Below are 25,596 nucleotides of genomic sequence, written 5' to 3'. Positions count from 1 at the left end.
CCGTAACTTGTTCGTCTTAAAAAACTGAAAACAATGATGTAAGGTAAATGTACACAATTACGGCATGTTAAGGCCCTTCCTGAGAATTTTATTTTTCTTATTTTATCAGGTAACTTAAAATTTAAGAAAACAATTGTATTGTAAAAATTAATCAATCATTTTCAATTTTTCATTTTATATATCTGTTCAAAAATTAAATTTATATTATTTTTTAATATATTTTAAATCCTTTCAATTGTATGTAATTCCGTTCTAAAAATTTTGTCATGTAACTAATTCCGTTCCAACTTGTCCATAATTGCGGCATATTCCAGGTTTTCACACATACTTATATATAAAATATCAATTTGTTTGATAATAATTATTCTTATAAGAATATTAATAACATAATCTTAAAATTAGTTTAAGATTGTGTTTAAAAGGGAATTTTTTACACAGATGTCAAATAAAATAATGTTTATTCAAATGATAATTTTTGTAATATTCAGTCATTATTTTTCTTCTTTGGTTACTCGCTTTGTTCATTAACTTGTTTTGAAATAATATTATAAATCATTAAACATATATACTTTACGGTCATCAAATAATACTAGAGGATTCAGTTTTTTTAAAACATCTTGAGCATCGTAGATGAGGATATCGTCTCTATCAAGCCAGCGCCAGTTTGTCCCACTCATTTGATTAATTTTTAATTGATATTTTTTCACATTTTGCTTGAATTATTTTCGTGACAATACCTAATAATTCTTATAAAAAAGATACTTTTAAAAATTTGCCTCTTGAAATGATAATTAATAAGTTTAAAATTAAAGAATTGTGAACAAACTCTTTTTCCATTTTACTTAAACTTAAATACGGCGTATAGCACGGAATAATGAATGTATGTATAAAATGTTTTGAACCTAATTCCGTTCATATAATTTCTAATAAAATATTTCAAATATGGTTAATAAAATACTAGTACGCAATTACCTCATTTGTTTATTTATAATTTCATTTTTTGTTAAAAAATGTAAACACATTTAATATTCTTATTAGATTCATTAAAATAAGTATAATATAAAACAATGTAATTCCCTATTTACGTGTTTCAAACGGAATAATGTACTTCGTGTGAGAAGAGCGAACATAATTCCGTCTATTTAAAAAAGTATTTTTATATAAAGAAAACTTTTAAAAATAATTCAGCAATAGAAAATATAATTTAAATAGATCATAATTAATCAAGAAATTAAAAAATAAATTAAAAAATAAACACACTTCACTTTTAATATCCTTACGAAGATCACCTTCAGTCCTAGCTGTCACTTACAGTATATTGTATTGCACAAAGCTCAGTCGTCGACTGACTGACAAAAACTTTTATTTTCAATACATAAACAAAATAGATGTAATTAAAACACAGAATATTGATCTAATAAATAGCAAAGTTTGTGTTGCAATTTTTCACTTGTTGAAACATTTTATCAATTTCTTATTTCAATTAGTATAAAGAAATAGCACGTAATAACGTACTAGGCCGTAATTGTGTACGTTTACCTTATATTAAATCTCTCAAACACCCCAAAAATTTAATTTTAGAGCAAAAAAACCGTTTTTTTGTAGTTTTTGTATAAAGTAGCTTGTAACTTTAACATTTTTAGTCAAAATTTAATAATTTTTTTTTTCATTTTAAAGCTGAAGAAAATAGCTTTTTAACCCTAACAAGTGTTTTTTGTTATAATTAAAAATAAGGTCCGAAAAATTTTTAAAAAATGATCAAAAATTGTAAATTTTTAAGTAATTTTTCAACTTAAACACTAATTTACTGTCACAATTTCATTTAGAATAGTTTTTTTTCTGTTCATGCTTTTATGGAGTATTGAATTCTGCATCGAATGAGATTTTTTTGAAAAGGATTCGTTAAAAATTAGCTGAATTATTGCAGTTGTTATTATTTTTGCATTTTCGTTACTTACAGTTGTCTAGAAAATTTAAATATTAATATATCAAAAAATCCGTATGTATTTCGCTAGATAATTATATTACAAACAAAATAAAAAAAACTAAGAAATAATTCACTGCATAGCTAAAATACAAAAAAAGTCGTTAAAAATAAATCAAAATTACATCTGTAATAATTGAAAGCAGAAAATAAGAGAATTTAATTCTAGATTAAACCTAATAGTGTGACTATGAAAATAAAAACTGCAATAACTCAGCTAATTTTTAACGAATCCTGTTCAAAAAAATCTCATTCGACGCAGAATTAAATATTCCATAAAAACATGAACAGAAAAAAAACTATTCTAAATGAAATTGTGACAGTAAATTAGTGTTTAAGTTGAAAAATTACTTAAAAATTTACAATTTTTAATCATTTTTTTAAATTTTTCGGACTTTATTTTTAATTATAACAAAAAACACTTGTTAGGGTTAAAAAGCTCTTTTCTTCAGCTTTAAAATGAAAAAAAAATTATTAAATTTTGACTAAAAATGTTAAAGTTACAAGCTACTTTATACAAAAACTACACAAAAACGGTTTTTTTGCTCTAAAATTAAATTTTTGGGGTGTTTGAGAGATTTAATATACACCATTCTTTTCAGTTTTTCAAGACGAACAAGTTAGGGTAGGTCTGAATCAAAGTAATTTTTCACTGTAACACTGTTTTATTTGTTCGAATTAGTATTTTGCAAGAATTTTCATCAAAACGATTTTCTATATTACAGAATTTTTATATAACCGAAAATTCACTTCACAGAATTTCTAATTGATAGAATTTTCATTTGTCCAAAATTGCAAGTGGCCGAAAAAAATTCCGTTTAAAAATTATTATATCAAATAAAATTCTTTAAAATAAAACCTCTAATTATGTTTATGATTTAATATAATGCACCCCGAAAATTGTAATCATTTTACGGAAAAGTTTATAAATTCATTTCTTGATTTCACTATATATGTGACGCTCCACGAGAAAAAAGACTTTATGATAAAAAATTTTTAGGTTATATCTGTGATTTTTAAACTGAAAATACACACAAAAAAATTCTAATTAAACATTATTCTCATATTGAGGTGTAAAACAAAAAATAATTGTATAAAATAAACAGTCGAATAAAAAAAACTTTTTTTTTTTGAAAACAACGTAGAAGACATACTAACATGCGTGTTGATGATTGTCACAAAATATTAAAAGTAAGTTTATAATTCGCATATTTTTTTAATATTTAAAATAGTGTTTTTGCTGCTTCAAATTATTATTGAAACCACTTTTAATCAAAAAATAATTATGCAATTGAAATAACAATGGTATACATAGAAATAATAGATATTAAATTGCAGATGAAAAATAAAACATTGTCACCAGGGTTCGGAATGTAAATTACTATATGTGCAATTTACAGTGAAACGTCCAAAATGTGACAACACTTTTTTCGGGTAAATTTTTTAAAGGCGCTTACACACCTCACGAATTTACGGTATACAGAAATAATAGATACGATTTGTTTGCGGAAAATTTAAAATTAGATTTTTAATATTTCTATGAAAAATCAATGATATAAAGAATAAATTAAATTTAAGTTTATTTTATATTACAATTATAATTTATTATTTATTCATCATTTATTCTTCATATCATTGTATTTTTCATAGAAATATTTAACATCTAATTTTAAATTCTACGCTAGAAAATTGTATCTATTTTTTTCCTAAACCGTAAATTAGTGAGGTGTGTAAACACCTTTAAAAAAAATTCACTCGAAAAAACTGTCACATTTTGGACGTTTCACTGTAAATTGCACATAGAAATTTACATTCCGAACTCTGGTGACTGCATATATTATACCAGTTATCTGTCGTTTGCAGTTTAATATCAATTACTTCTATATAATATTATTGTTTCAATTGCATAATTATTTTGTGATTGATTGTGGTACGTTTCAATAATCATTTGATTTAATTAGTTTAAAAAAAAATTCAATTTCAATTACAATTTCTAAATCAATGATCTCAAAAATTTGTGTATCTCAAATTTTAAAGCAAATCAAATCAAAATCATTTTTTCTTAACTAGATTTTTAAAAAATTGATTGAAATTAAATTATTTTATATTTTTGTTTGCGTTAAAAACCATTTTGTAGTTTGAGGTTATATTGAGAAAAAAAATTAATTTGATTCAAATAATAAATTACTTTACTATTATCAAATAAATATGTGTAGTGCTCTGAAGAAAGGTATATAAAAAGCAAACGAATTATTTACTTTATATTTATGAGTTTTATTTTGATTAAAAGATCCTTTTTATTTATATGAAATCGAAATAAGTTTTTTTAAAATATTTTTTAATAACATTTTATAAATAAATAATATAAAAATCTATTAAATATAAAATTTTTTCAAAATAAAAATTATATTTAGAAACTACATTTTAAGACGAGAAAAACCCTTTTTTTTTAATTGCACGGAGAAGAAGAAAAAGTAATTTTTACTACTTTCAGAGTAAAACTGGACCAACTCGAAGTTTCTGCGCATCTCTGGCAATTTTTACTCCAAAAATAGTAAAATTTATTATTTCTGTAGTAAATTTTACTTTTTCCGTAGTAAGTTTTACTATTTCTAGAGTAAATTTTACTATTTTTGGAGTAAAAATTGCCAGAGATGGGCAGAAACTTCGAGTTGGTCCAGTTTTACTCTGAAAGTAGTAAAAGTTACTTTATAAAAGAAATCTTTTTTCTCCGTGTGGTGAACAGGAACTCGAGAAAAAAATTTTTTAAAATAAGACTGTAAAAAATTTCAATTGTTTATAACTTTAACAAAAATTTTTTTTTTGACCTAAAAATTTCAGGGACTTATCTTTACCATGTAAGGAGTCAAAAGAAATGATTTTTGATTAAAAAAAAAATTTCTGAATTTTAGGTGATCCGTTTGAGAAATTCTGACCCAGTGTAATTTCAAAACATAACCTAAAATTGATTTCTTCTTAGCTACCATTCTTCGGAGCGCGACACATATTATTTATTTGAACCAAATAATTTTTATTTCACGGAAAAAATTAATTCAGTATATTTTACAAAACTGTGACGGAGTAGCGGATACAGCTCTTTACGAAACTGAGTTTTGTAAAATGTGATGGATATTTTCGGATAAACTACAGAACTTTCGTTGTTTATGCTGAATATTTCTGGAGTTTATCCTGAATATTTCGTGACATTTTACAACACTCAGTTTCGTAAAGAGCTGTATCCGCTACTCCGTGATAGTTCTGTAAAATCTACTGAATTCATTTTTTCCGTGTTGAATTAAATAAATTGTATTTAATTCAATAATTTCTGTACTTGGACCAATAATTTCTGAAAAATTTAAAACAAATACTATTTAATTGACTAATAAATAATTATTTATTAAAAATAAATATTTATTTAAAAATATACGATTATTTGAATCAAATAAATTTTTTTTTTTTATTACCATCGCCTTCTTAGAGAAATTTGAAATAATTAAAAATATCTTGATGATGAAAACAGCTGTTTCAGCATCGTTTGTAATGTGTCATAGCTTCTGCAAATATTTTGTTTTGTACGGGGAAGATCGATGGTAAATGACTTGTACGATTTATTTAAAAATACCAAAACAAATGATTGGTATACACTGCAAAAATAAGTGACTTATTTGGTATCTTACAATAAGATGTAATATGGAAAAATGGTATCTTCCATCTTAAAAAAGATATTTTGTAAAGTATCTTATTAATATTTAAGATGCTTTTTGCATTTTAACAAGAATTAAAGTATTTCTTCTATCTTAAAATGTAAGTTACTTCGGTAAGTTTCTATAAGTAACTTGAAATAAGATATTTGTGGGGTCATAAGATGTTTAGAAAAAAGATGCTTGTAAATTCTAAGATACGTCAGAATTTGAAGTTACTAAAATATAAAATACATTAAGCATCTTACATAAGAGGCCATAGTTAACCTCAAAATTTTTTTTAACAAAAATATGTGAAGCACTTTGGCAAAGATATTATTCACATTTTAAACTAAGATATTTCAAACAACTAAAAAGTTACTACCAAAACATCTTAAAAATAACTACCAAAACATCTTATATTAAGATACTTCTTTTTGCAGTGTATATATAGTTGAACCATATAGCGAAATTTATGGCCTGAAATAACCCTCTAGCTGTCCGTAATCAATTATTATACTGAATTAAAGATTCGATTAAATTTGCCATATTAAATTTATCAAGCACTTCAATATAATAATAAATTATTCTCCTATAACTGTTATTAAGAACACAACTTTCCGCAGCATAATCTCGATATTATATATGCATATGTATTTAATAATACTATTTCCTCTATAATTTAACAATATATTCCCGATTATATCCGACCCTAATTTCTCTAATGTTAAATAATACTATATATATCCATTAACTAGAAATCAGATCAAAATTAAAATATATTTAGAAGTTTTTATGATTTCCCTAAAAGAAAGTCCCTGATTTCTATGAGTCTCGCAGAAAGTCACGCAATTACTTTTCTCGGTACGCTACACAGGGGAAATTAAAAGGAATTGTCATTGATGTCAATGCCGTTTTATTCATGATGGCCTTAATTTTTTTTAAATAAAGAAATGTATGCATGTTCATTAACCTATATCAATTTTAAGAATAATTTCTTTTTTTTTTTTTAAAGAAGATAAAAGAAGTCACAAATCAAAATCTTGGGACATTATCCCAACATCAGTATGTTAGGTTCAACACAATATATATACATATACAATCGTGCTGATTAATATCGACAAACGGTACAACACACGACTATCAATCTTACCTCTTATCGTATAAGATATTCGACATCCGAATTTTCTGCCTGATCTGAACATGTCTGCAGATATACTATCTTAATGCGAGTACGAAAGAAAAATCATGTTATGCATTTTATTTTAGCATACAGACAATATTTTTCAGTAGTCATTTCTTATATATATAGAAAAGAAATAATTAAATTTTTGTTTCATTTTAAAATGATAACATGATTTTATAGAGAGAAAAAAAAATTTAAAGCAATAACATTAAAAGCAAAAGCATAACTTACGTCATCAGAACTAGAATCATCACTGCTTCCGGCATCAATTATAACTGATACTTTAGTATCTGTTTTCTCGTTGTAATTTGTTTTTTCTTCTTTCTCAAAATTCACCATCAAATTTTCATTGTTTTTGCAAATATTATTTTCTAGGCCATTTTCATCCATTGTGGCAGCTTCAACCGTTGTCCATGAATCAAAATCAGATTTAAAATTTCCACCATTAATCATTCCATTTTGAATTGTATCGCATTTAGAAGCACAGTCTTGAGATTCATCTTTTATTAATTCTTGATCGATTTGACACGATACATTGATATCAGTCTTAATAAAATCAGAAAGGCACTCATTGTTATCGATAATTTTTTCAACTTTATTCTCCATCACTGACTTGTCTACTGAAAACAATTCACAAGTGTCTTTATTTGGAGAACAGTCTTTTTCATCAATTCCCGATGCCTCTTTTGACGATATCTCATTTCCCAAATCATAATTCGGAAGATAAGTGTCTTCTTCTGGTTTGTGGGAGGGACTATCATTTGTTGAATTTTCATTTAAAATTTCATTGAAATCATCTGAAAAATCATACTGAATCGAATTACCTGTATTTACATTTGACCACGTATTTGAATTTTCAACTATTTTCCTATCAGCTTCTGGAAGATCTGAGAAATTGTCTTCTTGGACAATCTCAACATTTTCCATATTTGATTTCTCTTCAACTATCACTTCCTCATTTTCGTATTTATCGTTTAAATTTTTATGAATATGATTCATTTCCGCAGATCCATTCAATAATTCATCAGCAGTCTGAGTTACTTTAAACGATTCATCAACATCATCAGAAACAATTTCTTTTTCACTGAATCTAACATCTGATTCTGATTCTAAAATCATTTCGTCATTTGTAAATTTTACTGTTTCAACATCGGCATTATCTTCAAGCATCTCATCTGAATTGAATTGATTCTTTGGATTTGATTCTGTGTGACCATTTTGATAACCATAGGGCTCTTCAATTAATGAATAATGATCTATTTCAGCTATGAGAAATTCTTCATTAACATCAAGTGGATTTGGTCTGGGTTCAAGGACAATTTTTTTAATTTCCGGTTGTACTTTAATAGAATCCTCATCATCTTCATCTTCAATTTCTTCCTCATCATTATTTCCAGAACAAATCCTAAGGGCTAATTCATTTTCTATCAATTCCTGAAGACTTTTGTCATCAGTATTGAGTTCATTTTTTGTATTATTTGATAAAATCAATTCATCCTCATCTTCATCGTCGTCGCAAAGTGAAATTAGCTGATTGTTACTCGTGCTTATGTTATCCAAATCAATCAAACTGTTGTTAGAAAGAACACTGCACACTTCGTTATTCTGTTTACTTACGACATTCATGGATTTCTTTGTCCCCACTTCGGCCATTCTAAGATGTATGGAATCTGAAACATAAAATTTCGAATATTCAATTTCAAGTAGACGCATAGAAAATTTTTTGCTGTGGCAGCGAACTATTTGCTGTCACATCAAATTACGTTAGCTAATATATAGGGACGACGAACAAATTTGCTGTGGGGTCAAAAAAAGTTTGCTGTGACAGTAAATTTTTAAAAATTAAGACTGATATTGTTTATTATAGCAAACTTTTTCACTGTCATAGCAAAAAAATTATCCTATAGCAAACATCAGTTAGCATTTATAGAGAATTTATTAAAGTGTTTTAAATTGAAATTTTTGGTAAATTTATTTGCTACTTTTTTTAATTTTAAACAATTATTGAATTTCATAAAATTTTTAATTGAAAAATAGTTTAAAATAATTAAATTTGTGAAGAATTTCATTAAAATTATTGAAAATATACTAAAAAATTAGTATTTTGTTTAAAAATTTTGTAAAAAATGTAATATTTATTTTTAAATTTATGGCCTTAGGTCCGTAAGTGTAAAAAATTTTAAAAAAAGTTAAAAACTTTTAGATGTATAAAAATTTACTCTTTATTTTCTTTCCCTCTAATGCATTTTCGTTGCGAACGCAGCTCATCAGGACTACAAGAAATTTATAAAATTATTATTATATTAATTCAATTCTAAAAAAATGGTTTTTTTCTAATAATAATTTTATAAATTTCTTGTAGTCCTGATGAGCTGCGTTTGCAACGAAAATGCATTAGAGGGAAAGAAAATAAAGACTAAATTTTAAACTTTTTTTAAAAATTTTTTACACTTACGGACCTAAGGCCATAAATTTAAAAATATTTATTTCAAATTAAGGTCCTAAAAAGAATAAAATACTGAGTAAAAAATAAGTCGAAAAAAGTCGTACAATCCGAGGTTTGTATTAGTTTGAGGATAATTTTATTTTAAGAATTTAATTGTTTTCTTTGCGACATTCGACGATGTGCTTTCGATTATTGAACCTGTCTAAATTTAAAGTTAAGATAATGCTGCCAAAAATTCATTCTTAGGCGATGGTCATTTACCTTTCATTGACAACAACTTTTAATTTCTAGCGTAATTTCTATATAGAATAATATAAAGTAGAGTCTAAATATATCAGAGCATTACACGTGAGATTTTCATTAAAATAATTTTTTTCACTGGAACATTTTTTTCAAAATCTTTATAAGAAATAAGAAAATAAATACTTTAAAATTTTTTGATTTAATAAAAGTGATAAAAGTTGTGTTCTTTTTAAATTTAACATCATCAGAAACAGGGTGCTCTTGAAACCAATTTTAAAATTCTATTTACACAAAATTGTATTTTAAAAATTCAATATGGCGGATGCAGCATGACATTTTTAAAAAATGATTTTAAATAAATGATCAGATCTGCTTGAAACTGTATGGTTATTCGGGGACTTTTAGGATCGATGATTACAAATCCGATGTCAGTTTTTTAAAAATTCAAAATGGGATAATTTTACGTGGCTGAGGCCGAGACTAAAAATAAATTAAAGTTAGTGATTTTTTAAAAGTAAATAATGTTGATTTTCTACTAATAAATAAATAAATATCTGTTTGTACATACGACTACTATTTACATAGAAATCGCAATGCAGATATAGCAGTTCACAGATGCATACGACCTATCAAGATCTCGTCAAGTGTTTCGTTTGAATCCTAGCACTCTGAAGGGGTAAAAGTATCTAATTATATATTTCAAGTACATACATATATATATCGACACGTCAATGTAATACTTAATGAGTGTCTGCACTCAGGCGAATTTATTCATTCGAAAACATCGTTATTCCAAGTAATTCATATTTTTACCAAAACAGGCCAAGGATTTTCACATATGGAAATTCAAGGTGTATTTATGAGAATTCAATTCTTAATATGTTAACTTTATAATCTTGAATGTTATAATTACTTCTGAAATCGCAATTTTTAATTAAACGATCATTTCAAAGTTACAAATTCATTTTAAAAAAAAAATTTATTATTTTCTATATGGATACACAATAAACTATGAGTTATTAAAATATTGTCAAGGAAGTTAAAATAGCTTTGCTCGACTTGTGCAAAAATTCATTTTTTTAAAAACTAAAAATTCCGAGCTAAAAAAATTTTAAAAAACATTTTTAAAATGTCCAAAATTAAAAATTAAAAAAAAAATTATATTGTGCCAAATTGTGTTCTTTTGATTAATTATGACATAAAAAATTTTAAAACGAAAGTTTTTGTTCCAAAATTTCTTAAGGCTGAAGTCCGCAACGTTTTCAAAAACGATAAATTAAAATAGAATTATTTTTTCATGTCAATTTATCTCTAATTTTGATTTGCACAAACTTTCAAGAAATTAATATTTTTATAAAAACCAGTAACCCCCGAATAACTTTAATTTTAACCAAAATTAATAGATATTGTCTAATTATTTTTTTGTTTTCGTTTATAAAAACGTTGCTGACTATTCATCATCATGAAAAAATATTATTTTGCCCTGAAAATGACAATTTTTTCAAAAAAGCACAAGTCACGCAGAATTTAGCACATTTGTGTGTTTGTTTTTTTTTAAATTTTAATTTTAGTAATTTTAAAAATGTTTTTGAATTTTATTGCCCGGAAATTTGAGTTTTTCCAAAACTGAATTTCTGCACAAAGAAGCATAAGACGAGCATAATTCAGCACAATATTGGTTTTTTGGAAAAACTTTTTATATATTTGAAAGTGGTTTTTAATTTTTTTGCCCGGAATTTCAAGTTTTTCAATAAGTTAATTTGTGCAATAAAGAATACCAGTAGAGCACAATATTTGTTCTTTGGAAATTTCAACTTTTTATTTTTAAAACTATTTTTTGGTTTTTTTACCCGGAATTTAGTGTTTTTCAAAAAATGAATTTCTCGCACAAATTAATGAGCGCAATATTTGTTTTTTGAAAATTTTAATTTTCCTTTTTTTTATGAAATTTGTTTTAGATTTTTGTAAATATAAACGTTTCTATGTCAAAATTTTAAAAATTTACAATTTTTATCTTTAAATGAACTATTTTAATCTTCGATTAATTAAGGCGTTAATTATTTTTTATAAATAATAATTAATTATTCATATAGTTAAATAGTTAATTATTCTTATTTTAATCCATTTTATTATTAAAACAATACCCCACAATTTACTGTGAATAATTACTTTTAAGGAATTTGTTATAAAGTAAAATTAAAAAAAAAATTATTTTTCTAATTTTAATCAACATTTATACAACATCTTTTCAAAAAAAAAACAATAAGTGCTTTTTTTTATTTGAACAGCTGAAAATTTCATAAAATTCCTATAAACTCTTCAAGAGTAATAAAACTGTATGTTTACAAAACGATTTGTTTATAAATAGTTTGAATTGTGTTGAACTATAATGGTAGGTTAAAATAAAAAAAAGAGGAAAAATGTTTTTGAGAGAATAAAATAGAACACAATTGCAAATGGAGATGAATTTTAAAAAAAAGTTATTATTTTTTTAGTAGAGAATTTGTAATTTACTACTAATTTGAGATAAAAAAAAAAAAAAAAAATTTTGAAAATTTTAAAATTTTTCTCCTTAAAAAATTTGTTCTAAAAGTCAATATTTGGATGTTATTAAATTATATATATGCAAAAATGTTGAATATTTTTGAGAAAATAAGTTATTATTCCTAAGGATTGTTCTGTCACATGCTTGACTTGCACTTAGGTACGTCATAAAATTAGATTATACATATTTCTGAATTTCTAATATCTTTGGCTGAAGTTGCAAGCAGACGTTTGGCGTGCAAGCCAAACTCCTATTATTAGCTATGTTCCATCCAATGGTATTTGTGCATAAAGCCGCAAGTATATTCAAAACGAAATTTGAAACTTGCGTGTTAACCAAAAAAAAAAAAAAAAAAAAAAAAAATTATAATTCCAAATTCATAATTGGCTTTGAAGAAAGGAATGTTGTTGTTCAGCTTTAAAAAGTTGAAAAAAGAACTTCATAAATTGAAAGTGTGTTCATAAACGTTCATGTATTACGCTATATATTTAATTTAATATCTATATAGAGAAAATGAATATATTTACGATATATTTTTAGAGAAGTCGTTATTTTCATTAACGGTTTAGTGTTGAAAAATGTAGATTGCAAAGATAATAAAATTCTTTGCGCTTTTCGTTAGTTAAAACAGCCAGGTGGGCTATAAATTGACCTTGAGAGGAGGAAGGAGCGAGGTTGAAGAATATTTTCCTTCTAGTGTATACATTAATGGATTAATGAACAAATAAGTTCTTTTGACATTGATGTTTTAAATAATTAGTGTTCAAATTTTATTATACATATATCTCAATTACAAAAATTAAAATTGTACTTTTTTTCGTAATAAACGTTTTGGGTAAAATTTTAAATGCGATCTCGTATATTTTATAAGAAATTTTTTATATGATTTTTAAGTCTGTTTTTTTTCAAATGCGAGACAAAACACTGAAATAAAAAAAAATAAATAAATTTCAATTGGTTCAACTATATCTACTAGAAATTTTTTTCAAGTTTTTTCATCTCTTAATACACAGTAATATATACTTAAGGAGGTACCACCTATTATCGAATAAACAAGCAGTTTTTGGTAAAACTTGATACACTACTAAATAAAGCTTCTAAAATTCTGTAGTTAAATTTTTGAGACCTGTAGGTTCCGGAGAAAAAAGTTCTGATCGATTTATTTTTTCACTGTTTAACATTGATTCTTATGGGAATTCATTACTTTGTCACATATATTTTCATACTATGAAATATTAAACAAACAGATGTTGATCAAAGTTTGTATAGTTAAAGACAGATATGCAATGAACCGGTATTGTATTTAAAAAAGGACAATAGGTTCCTGTGAGAGTTCAAAATAGTTCATTTATAAATTTTTTTTCCACTTTTTGTGATACAGAAAAGATAACTTAAAACATCTGGCAACACGGCATTTCGCGTCTTCACGGTTTCCACCGTGCGCGTGCGCTTGTCAAAGTTTTGAGGTTATGCGCGACAATACAAAACAACAGTTGTTGACAACGTACATAACGTGAGTTGCAGTGTTGCCAGACGTTTCAAAATACCGAGCAAGTCAAATCAGACAAAAATGGTTATTGCTTTGACTAGTTCAGTGAAGGGATGGAACCTCCTTAAATCTTTCTTAGAAACTATGCTGTCCTCATTTACCCTAAAATTTTATGAAATTTTCTAAATTTTTGGGGTAAATGGGGACAGTCAGTTTCGTGCGTTTAAAGCTTATCTAAATTTTTTTCTGCTGCATAAAATTAATCCTGGGAATGTAAATAACAACTTAAAAAAAAAATAAACCCGCAAATATTACATTTCAAAGGAAGAAACTTACGTAATTTGTGAAAAATAGGGATTTTGTCCCCATATTTATCCCAACTGACCCTAATTCAAATAAATAATTAAAAAATAAAAAAATTTGATAAAAATGCGAAAAAAATGTTAATAAATAAAAAACTGCAGCACACAATATAAAAATATACAAAAAAATTAAAAATAATAAAATAAAAATACCAAAATATACTAAATAATAATAATAATAAATTTTTCACAAAATATTTTCTAATTTCCATTTGTTCGAATTCTATTTTAATCGAATATTAATAATTAATATTATTATTTGTACACTGGACAAAAAGATTTCGGCGCGAATTTTAATATTACCTAATCACAATTTTCTTGATAATTTTTGATTCGTTAATTTTTAAATTCACGCCGAAATTTTTTTGTCGGTTTTTTGCTCGTCATTTGCAGTTTCGGACAAATTGAAATTCGGTGTTCTAAATTCTATATAATTTCAAATAGAAGTTCCTTAGAAAAAATTCATTGGTCATTCATTCATCTTTATTAGAAAAAAAATTGGAAAATATTTTTTTAGAAAAATTTATTTTCCAAATCTAATTTCAATTATAATTATCAAAGAAAATTTCGCTAATTTATTAATATAATTAAACTAGTTTATAGTAAAAATTTCAATTTAGTTAAAAATAATTTTATTTAGTATATTTTTCTATTTTTATTTTATTATTTTTAATTTTTTAAAAATATTTTTATATTGTGCGCTTTAGTTTTTTATTTTTAAATTTTTTCGTAGTTTTGTCGAATTTTGTTATTTTTTAATTATCGGTAAGTCAATACGTCAGAAATATCAGAATCTGCAAGTGGTTCTTCGATTTTAATAATACTTGGTTATAGGTATATCACTTTCAATTTTGATAACTGCATTTTTTTCTTTTCTTTATATCTCGGTCAATTATTTTTAACCGAATTTGATGAATCAAAAACGAATTATTTCAGAAAATTATAAAATGGAAAGAAAATTTTGTTATTATAATTGAAAAAAATGAAAAACAAAATTTCTTTTAATTTTTTTTCAATTCCAACACCTTTCTCTAAATTTTTTTTTAATAATATTTCTTTTTATTTTATCTTTAATTTAAAAAAATAGAAAAATTTTTCACTAAATTGTGTTATAGGGTAATGGGTACGTGACCGACACCTTGAGCATACTTTCAACTTTAAATGACATTTTATCAGAATTTATTAAAGATTTATTTATAAAATAAAAAAATATTATATTAATATTATATTAATATTATTTCAAAAATTGTTAAAAATCAATTATTTTTGAAAAGAAAATTATTTTCCAATGAAATTGAGTTAATATAACAGAAAAATGCAAGTTTTAATCATTTTTGATAATTTTTATTAATTTTTGAAGAAAATTCAAAATTTTCAAAAATTGTTAAAAATCAATTATTTTTGAAAAAAAAATTATTTTCCAGTAAATTTAAGTTAATATAACAGAAAAATGCATGTTTTAATGATTTTTGATATTTTTTATTAATTTTTGAAGAAAATTCAAAATTTTAAAAAATTGTTAAAAATCAATTATTTTTGAAAAAAAATTATTTTTCAGTTAAATTGAGTTAGTATAACAGGAAAATGCAAGTTTTAATCATTTATGATAATTTTTATTAATTTTTGAAGAAAATTCAAAATTTTCAAAATTGTTAAAAATCAATTATTTTTGAAAAAAAATTATTTTCCAGTGAAATTGAGTTAATATAACAGGAAAATGCAAGTTCTAATGATTTTTCATAACTTTTATTAATTTTTGAAGAAAATTCAAAATTTACAAAAATTGTTAAAAATCAATTATTTTTGAAAAAAAAATTATTTTCCAGTGAAATTTAGTTAGTATAACAGGAAAATGCATGTTTTAATCATTTTTGATAATTTTTATTAATTTTTGAAGAAAATTCAAAATTTTCAAAAATTGTTAAAAATCAATTATTTTTGAAAAAAATTTAAAAATGTGTGGCATGCATATGAAAACAGTAAACGACGCCATTTAAAAAAAAATAAAAAATATTTAAACTACTATTTAACTAACATGATGTTTATTAATATTGTCACAAATTTTATTATTCAGATTTAATGTACAAAAAAAGTTGCTTTTAAAATATAATTATTTAACAATTTCTTCGCATATTTATAGAATTTGTAACCAATAAAGCAAATTTTTTGAGGTTAGTTTTCAAGAAAGTGAAATATATTGGGGGAAATATAAAATTTTGTATTAACTATATCAGTTTCTAAATATTGTATATTAATTAGTGATAAATTCGGATATCCATAAATTCATTAAACAACACGAAATGATATTTAGTTTAAAACAAAAAAAAAAAGAAAAAAAATTCGATCTATAAGAGAGAACAACCTATTTATTCTCGAGTGAAAGCATATTTGTTTCGTTTCTTAATGATTCATTAATGCGCGAGTTTCGAATTAAAGTGTAAATTCCACAAATGATATAATATTTGCTAATTCTTTTTGGACTAGGTAGGCGCGTCGTATGTATTGCGCATGCCCCATGTATATACGCTTACAGTTCCTATATATATATATATATATGTGTGTATATAGTTGTTGTTGGTAGCGCGCACGTGCGTACGCGAACGCGCTTTTTTTTAAAATGCAATATTTAAAATAGTTGTTATATCCCTTGAAGCGATAGCACGTTGATCGTCCATGTCCATGGTATGAAGTCTCAAGTCTTTTGCGGCAGCTTGTTTAATTTAATCTCCCCCCGACGTTTCTCCGAGGCCGTTCCACGGGTTCACGACCGAGACTATGGAGGCACTCCTTGCGCTCGGTTTCAACTCCTATTTTTAGAATGACACACTACCTCGATTCAACGATGCGCGAGCAACAGCCCAAAAATGGATGCACTTGAGACTTGAGGACGACAATCCTTAATTTCATTTAGGAATAATAAATTCTTTTCTTTTTTCCATATCATCTTCCGCATTCAAAATCATTAGGCAGGCCTAAGAGTCCAAGATCTATTATTTTCTTTAGAACTAATTCCTGTAATTCATCGTTTGCCATATTGTGTTGAGAATCATTTTGGCTTTTAGTGCTCCTTCCAAGAAGATAAAGCTATGCGGAAAAGGAAACTAACTTTTCCTTTCTTATTTCTTATTCATGTACGCATATATATGATTATGCCTCCTTTTTCGTTTATATTGAAATGATAATGTGTATACATTGTTTGTAAAAAAAAAAAGCTTAACATGCTTATTTTACTAGACCGTAGGATGTTTATCTGATTGTATACTTCCCTTGACCCATATCGCTCTTGCCTTTTGGTTTCAAGTTTTGTCCTCTTCTTCCCATATCTTTCTCCCCTTGCTCCAAATTGGTCCTTCCTATGTTTTTCTTAAACACATGTTGACCTAGTTGTACTTTACTTCCCGCCCCCTTTCATTAGTATACATATATACCCTTTCTTGAAATTGATATATATCGTCGAGTTAGAGCAATGTCATATACCTCTTCGGAAAAAAGAAACATAGTTTCAATTTCAATCAAATTATATTATTTTTTTTATCCACATAAGTGGTATCAATTTGATTCGTACTATTTGTATCATTACACTGTGCTTGAAAAAGATATTTTTTTTTTAACAAAATGTACATATATAGGGTATTAACCTAATTTGGGTACGCTATGAATTCAATGGCGTTAGCCGTTTTTTAAGATCCGGTAAAATTTTCAAAATAATTGCCATTTTGTTTTCTTTTGGTCTATCATCAAAATAAAACATTTTTCCTAATTAAAAAGCATTAAATTGACTTGCAACTCTTAACACGGGGGTTTTTGGAATCGCTCATTACGAATCCGGTGTCAATTTTTCAAAATTCAAAATGGCGGCCTTTAAAAAAAAAATTGTTCCAATTCACTTGAAACTCGTTATACTCAAAGGTTTTCGAGGTCGATGATTACAAATCTGGTATCAACGACTCCAAAAAACTACGAAGTAACGAGTTTCAAGTGAATTGGAACGATTTTTTAAAACAGGACGCCATATTATTGGATCTGCCATTATGAATTTTTAAAAATTGACACCGGATTCGTAATGCGCGATCCCAAAAACCTCCAAGTAACGAGTTTCAAGTCAATTTAATGCTTTTTAATTAGGAAAAATGTTGTATTTTGATAATCGGCAAAAAAAACAAAATGGCAATTATTTTAAAAATTTGACCTGATCTTGAAAAACGGATAAAATTATTGAATTCAACCTACCCAAATTAGATTAATATTGATATACTGATTATTGTTAAAACAATACAAAAATTGGTATCAAAGTATACAACTATCATTGACGATAAACTAAAAAGTTTATGAACATTTTATTTAGAAAGATTTCAGAACGATTTTTAAAAGTGACCAATCAGAAAATCGTCAAGAAAATGGTGATTGGTCAATTTTAAAAATCACACGGAAAAAAAATTCTGTTGATTGTGTGTTCGGCTATTTGAAATTTTGGACAAATAAAAATTCAGTGCGTTTTAAGAATTCTGCACAATAAACATTCGATACATGAGAATTCTGTTAATTAAAATTGTTTAAGAAGAAATTCTTTTAAATTCTACAATGAAAGACTTTTTATTTGAAAACTTAATATAATTTATTTCAAAATGGGAAAAACTCTGTTTCTGTACTATTCAGTCGTATGAAACTTACTAGTTTCTAATCAAACAATATCAAAAATTAATATAGTCCATATTAATTTGAAGTCCTATTAGGTCAGAAACTAGTAAGTTTCATACGACTAAATAGTATACGAAAACACAGTATTCCCCATTTTGAAATATTATATTAATTTTTTAAATAAAAAATCTTTCAGTGTAATTCGAAAAATGAAAATTCTACAATAATTTATGTCCTGTAAAGTATCTATACCTTAGATGCAAAGAAAATTAGTATCAATTTTACAAAAACTAAAATTAAAATTTTTTTCAACAAATTTTTTCGCTAAAATCTAACTTTAGAAGGTCATATCTCTGAAAGTTTTAGAGCTAAAGCACTTTTTTATATTTTCCATCACATTTTATACATTTTCAGTTTTCTATAAATACTTATGAGTTCATATGAACTGAGAAGGAGAAATATTGAAAAAACTGAATTTTATACCAATTTTTCACAGGTTTTCATTAAAGGTGGATTAAAGTTACTGCAACATCTTCAACATCAGAACCCGTTTTCTGACACTATTTTATATAACTAAAATCAATATAGAACTTATTTGTACATATTCTCGTAAAACTATGTTGATTAACCTGTTTAAAAAATATAAAAAGTAAGTTTTTTCAAAACCGACAGAACCGATTTTTTATTTTAGGCTTAAAATCATCAGGAGGATTTTAACCTCAAAAAACATGTCTGATTTTAAGTAGAACATACAAATTTTTTTAAAAATTGGTTGGATTCACTTAAAACTTGTTCCTCAGGGGTTTTTGGGACCGATAATTTAATTATGAACATAAAGTCAAATTTTCAAAATCTAAAATGGCTGACGAATTTTTAAATTTTCACATAACTTAGTATCTAGGGGTTTTCGGGGTCTCTTATTACAAATTAATCTCTTTTTATGCTAACGCTTTCGTTTGTCTTCAAAAGACATGTGCAGTGGTTTCCTTTAAATAAATCAAGTTTTGAAAAAAATTCCCGCCATATTGGAACCGCCATTTTGAATTTTCAAAATCTGACTTCATATTCGTAATCAACGACCTCAAAAACACCCGAGAAATGAGTTTTAAGTGAATACAACCAATTTTTAAAAAAATTTTATGTTGTACCCTCTGGAAGCGTTACGTATTTCGTGAGCAACCCCTAGGGTACTCGGGTCAGCTACACAGGATATTTTTTCTTATGGGGCTGTAATATCTAAAAAGAATCGAAATGGATAAGCACTTTTATGTTGAAGTTAGTTGAGACCCACCGTGTTCTTTCTTCAGTGCACATCACATATATATAATAACCATTTTTTTTTAAGTATCAAATTTCTTTTATTGAATGTCCTTTTTTTCATATCATTAGGTTTTAGAAATAGATGCAATTCCTTATCCTTTTATGGACAAAACGTCACGTCACATTTACCAAATGATTTCCTTTAGTAAGCATAAAAGAAGCGATAAAATCTTTTTCAACGCGTGTCGAATAAATCATGATTTAAAGTAACGAGCAATGGCGAGTGGGTGAGTATATAGTGTATATATATATGTACAATATAGTAACAAAGTGTTCAAAGCAATTCTATCAAAATAATGTTATTGAGAAGCCTCAATACCTAATTGGCAACAGGAGGAGAATACGAATAAGAAGAAGAAAAAGAAAAAAAGGCAAATGGTATTAAATGGTCGTTAGGCATTGTTACAAATGTGTCTGTAACTATATATATATGTATATGTAGCAATTCTTATGAACTTCCATGTACAAATTATTGCTGTTGTGGGTGGGCGATAGATCAAGAATGATCTGTATATAAGCGCATTAATCGAATGTAATACATCAGTTGAGCGATATTCATCAGTCAGTGTAAATTAAACATTCGCTATGCGAGACTTTTAATTAAATCAATTCACCTCTATTAACGTATATAATAATTATATTTTTTTTATGGCGAAAAATGAGCATTGCCTTTTTTGGTTATGAATCCAAATTATTAAAGTTCATAATCTTCCGAACATATATAAAGTGTGAATCTAATATTTATTTATATTCACGTTTAATCCTTTGCCGGTTCTAAGATTTTCCCTCTCAAAGTCTATATGTCACGAGGTTATAGCTCAAGGGTAAAAAATTTTTTATGTAGATAATAGCATCCAAGTTCGTACGATGAAAAATTTTTACTTTCAAAATTTGGAAGTTAGATGATTTCTAAAATTAATATTTGTTAGAATTTTCAATTGACAAAAGGACCCCGCACTTTTTACATTGAAAATGGCTTTCAGCCAAATCTTTTGAAACTTTGTAGTTTTGTAGTTTAAGGTTACAGCACTTTAAAGTTAAAAAATAATAACGTAAAAATAATATATTTATGAATGTTTTCTTTTTCATAAATGAATCAAAATCGCTCAAAATCTGTTAATCGCGGGTTTTCAGGGTCGCTGAGTACGAATCTGTACTCAGAATTTCGGAATTCAAAATGGCGGATCCAATATGGCGGACGCGCTTTCGAAAAATAACTTGAATTCACCTCAAAATGAATTCGAGTGATTTTTCGAAATCGCGTCCCCCATATTGGATCCGCCATTTTGAATTCTGAGCACAGATTCATACTCAGCGACCCCAAAAACCCCCGAGTAATGATTTTGAAGTGAATTCGAGTGATTTTTCAAAAGCGCGTCCGCCATATTGGATCCGCCATTTTGAATTCCGAAATTCTGAGCACAGATTCATACTCACCGACCCCGAAAACCCCCGAGTAATTGTGCTGTAGCTAAAAAACTACTCATAGGATTGAATTTTGGCATAAGGATTTTTTGTTCAGGAAGCCTTAAACTACAAAACTACAGAGTTTCCAAAGATTTGGCTGAAAGCCATTTTCAATGTAAAAAGTGCGGGGTCCTTTCATTGCTTAAAATTTACTTTTAGCCAAATTTTTATATTTAGACTTTTTAAAATGCCAAATTTTAAATTTACAGAACTTTCATTTAGCCGAATAAATATTTAACAAAAAAAAATTCGTAGTAGATTACAATAAACTTTTTTGTTATTAATTCGGACAAATGATAAAGTACTGTAAAATAAAAATTCAAACAAATGAAAATTCGGTTTTAAAAATTCTAAATGTAAATTCAAACAAATGAAAATACGTTTAAAATTTTTGTCTGCTAATAAATTTTAACATTTTTGAAATATGTTTTTTTTATAGAATACATTTTTTCAAAGACTTTTATCCATTTTTGTGGAATGTATATTAAAAAAAATTGTATACAATATCTTTTTTTTAAACAAGGAAATAATAAAGCACACACACACACACACGCACACCTTTTGTTAATAACGATGTAAAGCTGTAACTTTCTTGCGTAGTAAACGTTTAATATATACGTAACCCCTGAAATCATAAAATAACGCATGTGCGTTTCTTAAAGATACATGCTTGTGGTGTGTGTCTATATAATGCAAAAAGTTTTGCGTCAGCTCTTACTACACACGCGGGGACGAAATTGCATCTTGTCTGTCCGGTGTTTTGCTCACTTTATATATATATACATATATGTATTTATGCTAAAAGTGTGTATATATAAATATATATATATAGGAGGGGAGAAAAAAAGAGAGAAATTTTAACGGACCCATAGGACGGATAGAAATAATATTTCTTGTTGAGTGCTTATAGTTAACGCAACGGAAGTATAAATTGATGAACAGTTTTATATCTTAATATACAGTTCCTCTTTTAAGTGTTTTAATCATCATTCCTTCATAATTGCATCTAATATAGTTGCGTTTATTTATTTATTTATTTGTTTTTGAAAATTATCAATTATTTAATCTTACCGACTTTATATAGTATGAAAATTTTCTTATTTAATTTATCTGTTAATGGTTCATTAAATTTTTTCCCTAACCTAACCGAAAAGTTTTGTACTTTCATAAATAGAGAAAATAAAACGATTTTAAGTAATAGTGCAATGTGTTTGTTATCAATACAAACAATAATGTGTCTTAAAATTTAGGCCTTTCTTTCTTTTTTTGTTTTAACATTCAGGTGAAAAATTAGTTTGTATATAATAAAAATTAGTTTAACAGTTAACAGTTGTCGTAGTAACGGTTGCTATGGTAAAAGTTGTAATGAAATCGGTTACTATGGATCTAAGAAAACAGTTGTCATGGAAACGATTGTTATGGAAACAGTTGCTACGAAAGCGACTACTATGGAATCGGTTTCTATGGTAACTGTTACTAATTCAATTGGTAAACGAATCCGCACTCTTTCATTAGTAGAAAACTACTAATTCAGATTTAGAGAGTAAGGGTTTCGGCCCTGAGCCACACGGAACCTCTAAAAATCTGTCGAAATTTCAGCAAGAGTTTTCAGTGGTCAATTCCCGAGAATTTTTTCACATATGAATTCGATCAACGTGATTAATTTTTGTCTATTCAGCTCGTGAAAGTTCCATGGAACGACAATAATAATTATTTCTCGGACATGTTTAGACAAGTATTCGGACATCCAGGATTCTTAACATCCTTCCGGCTTTATTCAAAGAAAATGACTTATACCAGAACAATATATGTTCATGCTTCTTTCAACTTTCATGAATGATTCTTGTATAAATATAATATACAATTTGATACGAGGAATCTTAATCTTTGAATACTAATTAGTAATTTGCGTGAGAATAGATTGTTTACATTTCATGAGAAACGGTACTATTTTTATAATTTACAGAAAATTTCTGCTTGAAATAATCGTTGTTACGAGGCAGGCATAATGATGTCATAATGATGATATAAAGTAATCTATTGTATAGGTGAAGATATAGTTTACAAGAATGGAAGAGTAATATATATATATATATATATATATATATATATATATATATATATATATAGTCAAGTGTAACTATAAGCAGATCATTGATTGGAGTCATCATTTAGTATATTACAGTGCGTAGGCTACAAATTTGTTGTTATGTCATAACTTTTGTCTATAGGTCACGCAACTATAAATATGAATGTATATAAAAGGAAACGATTCTAAAAATTATTTTTTGTACTTCACTAAAATATTTAGTAAAATATTACTACTATTTGATTTAGTAATATTTTTTTTTACTTAAAAACTACTGTTACTTTTAAAATTTGAGTGAAATAATTTCGGGTACCTTCTTTTACCTAAAACATCGTTAAATTCTTCTCTTTAAATTAATTTCAAAAGTATAATAGAATGAAATGATGGTCCAAAAAGTTGATTTTGAGTATATTTTATGCCAATAGAAAGATTTTTTTTATGTTTTGGAATCTTTCCTTTCCTCGTTTGAGGTGTTACATAATAATTACTTGCTTTTAGGTTATTGTAATTCCCGTAGTTGTGCAATCGAAAATCAACCTAAAAACAAATGTTATTTATAGACATATTTTTTTTTTACTTTTCTTCACACATTTCTCGAGAAAATTATTGTAGAGTGTATAATATATTGTAACAGTAACAGGGAGTTCATATACGTTGTGTATGTCTTAAAGCGTTTCGAAGAGTAATGAATTTCCTTAAGAAATTCTGTTTAATTTTAGCTTTCTTTACAGCATGTGACTGTTAGGTCACGTGTTTGTTACAATCTTAATTTGTCGGTAGAATTTCTCATAAAATATTGAATGAATTGAGCTGAAATTTTGTCAAGTCTAAAATATGATGAGAATAGTCTGTGGTATTGTGTGAAAATTGTGATATTTTCGCAGATAATAATTAAAAAAAATAAAATACTTTGTATTTTTAGAAAATATGAAGTAAGGCGAGTATGACGTTTAAATTTTCTGTAACAATTTTTAAGTAACATTTTTTTTTACTTTTAGTAATATTAATTTAATAAAATATATGTCAACAATTTCGAACATCACTTTCGTTAGATTTTAGAATTTTCCGCTCATAAAATCCGAGTTGAATTTACATTTAGTAGTTTACGAGAAATTCAACTGAGAAATTTATACACAGAGAAAAAGGAGAATTGTTACACTGACAATCTGGTTATTAGGATTTAACAAAATTCCCTTTTCTCGGTATCAATTGCAGCGATCACGTGACCTTGCTGTTAATTGCAACTCAACAAATAAGAAAAAATTCTAATCAATATTTTCACAAAATCTTTTTTCTGATTATTAAAAACATTTTTTTAATACTTTATACAAATTTCAAAATCTCTAACTTAAAATTCTAATTTTATTTTATTATATTTCTGCTCTTCCTGTGTTAATTTTCTATACTTCTGTTATTATTTCTCGTACATGGAGAAAAATGGATAAATTATTTTGCTATAATTTTTTGCATTGAATTTTCGAAAAGTTCACCTAAAAAAGGGACGCATTATTATCTCATGAAAATCATCAGTTAGAATTTTCATATTTTCAACAATTTTATTAGATATAATTATTTTTTAGATGAATTTTCATTTTTTGAATTAACATTTGTCAGAATTTCTTTTTTAAGGAATTTTTAATTAACGGAATTTATAGGTACCGAATTTTTATTTCTTAGAATTCTAAAAAAGGACGAATTTTCATTTGTCCGAAATTGCAAAAAGCCGAACAAACAATCGATTTCGGCGCGTTTTTTAAAATCCGCACCAATCACGATTTTCTTGACAACTTTTTTGATTGGTGAATTTTAAATATCCCGCCGAAATCTTTCTGTCAATTGTTTGTTCGGCAATTTGCAATGTCGAACAATTTGCAATGTTAAGAATTCTACGAAATAAAAATTCGGTACCTATAAATTCTAATAAGATTCTTTAAAATAAAAATTTTAAATAATCATTTTTTTGGGGACTGACTTTCAGTGAAAATTTCACTAAATGATTCAGTAACCGAATTCTATCTATTTCACCGATTCAAATTAAAAGAGTCACTTTAAAAATCAGAAACATAAACTAAATTTTTTTTCAACGTAAGGTCCCATTTCTCGTGAAGGGTCACATACATTTTTTGAAAAATAAATAATATATCAAA

General features: G+C 26.1%; 1 protein-coding gene across 18 annotated transcripts in view; it reads right to left on the bottom strand.

The window, feature by feature from the left end:
* The window catches only part of LOC127279649 (LIM domain and actin-binding protein 1), a 109,136-nt gene that overhangs the window by 49,269 nt on the left and 34,271 nt on the right, over positions 1-25,596 (bottom strand). For 16 of the 18 annotated variants that reach the window (XM_051302139.1, XM_051302136.1, XM_051302138.1 and 13 more), the window contains exon 2: positions 7,082-8,520. In XM_051302139.1, coding sequence (XP_051158096.1) covers positions 7,082-8,503 — 1,422 coding nt within the window. In that variant the 5' untranslated portion in view covers positions 8,504-8,520. The remainder of the gene's footprint in view (positions 1-7,081; positions 8,521-25,596) is intronic. The other 2 variants (XM_051302155.1, XM_051302154.1) reach the window with 1 other exon arrangement.

Source organism: Leptopilina boulardi, unplaced genomic scaffold (genome assembly GCF_019393585.1).
Source record: "Leptopilina boulardi isolate dan_hultmark-lab unplaced genomic scaffold, ZJU_Lbou_2.1 LbouV2_221, whole genome shotgun sequence".
NCBI lineage: Eukaryota > Metazoa > Arthropoda > Insecta > Hymenoptera > Figitidae > Leptopilina > Leptopilina boulardi.
This window is presented reverse-complemented; position numbering and strand designations above follow the sequence as displayed.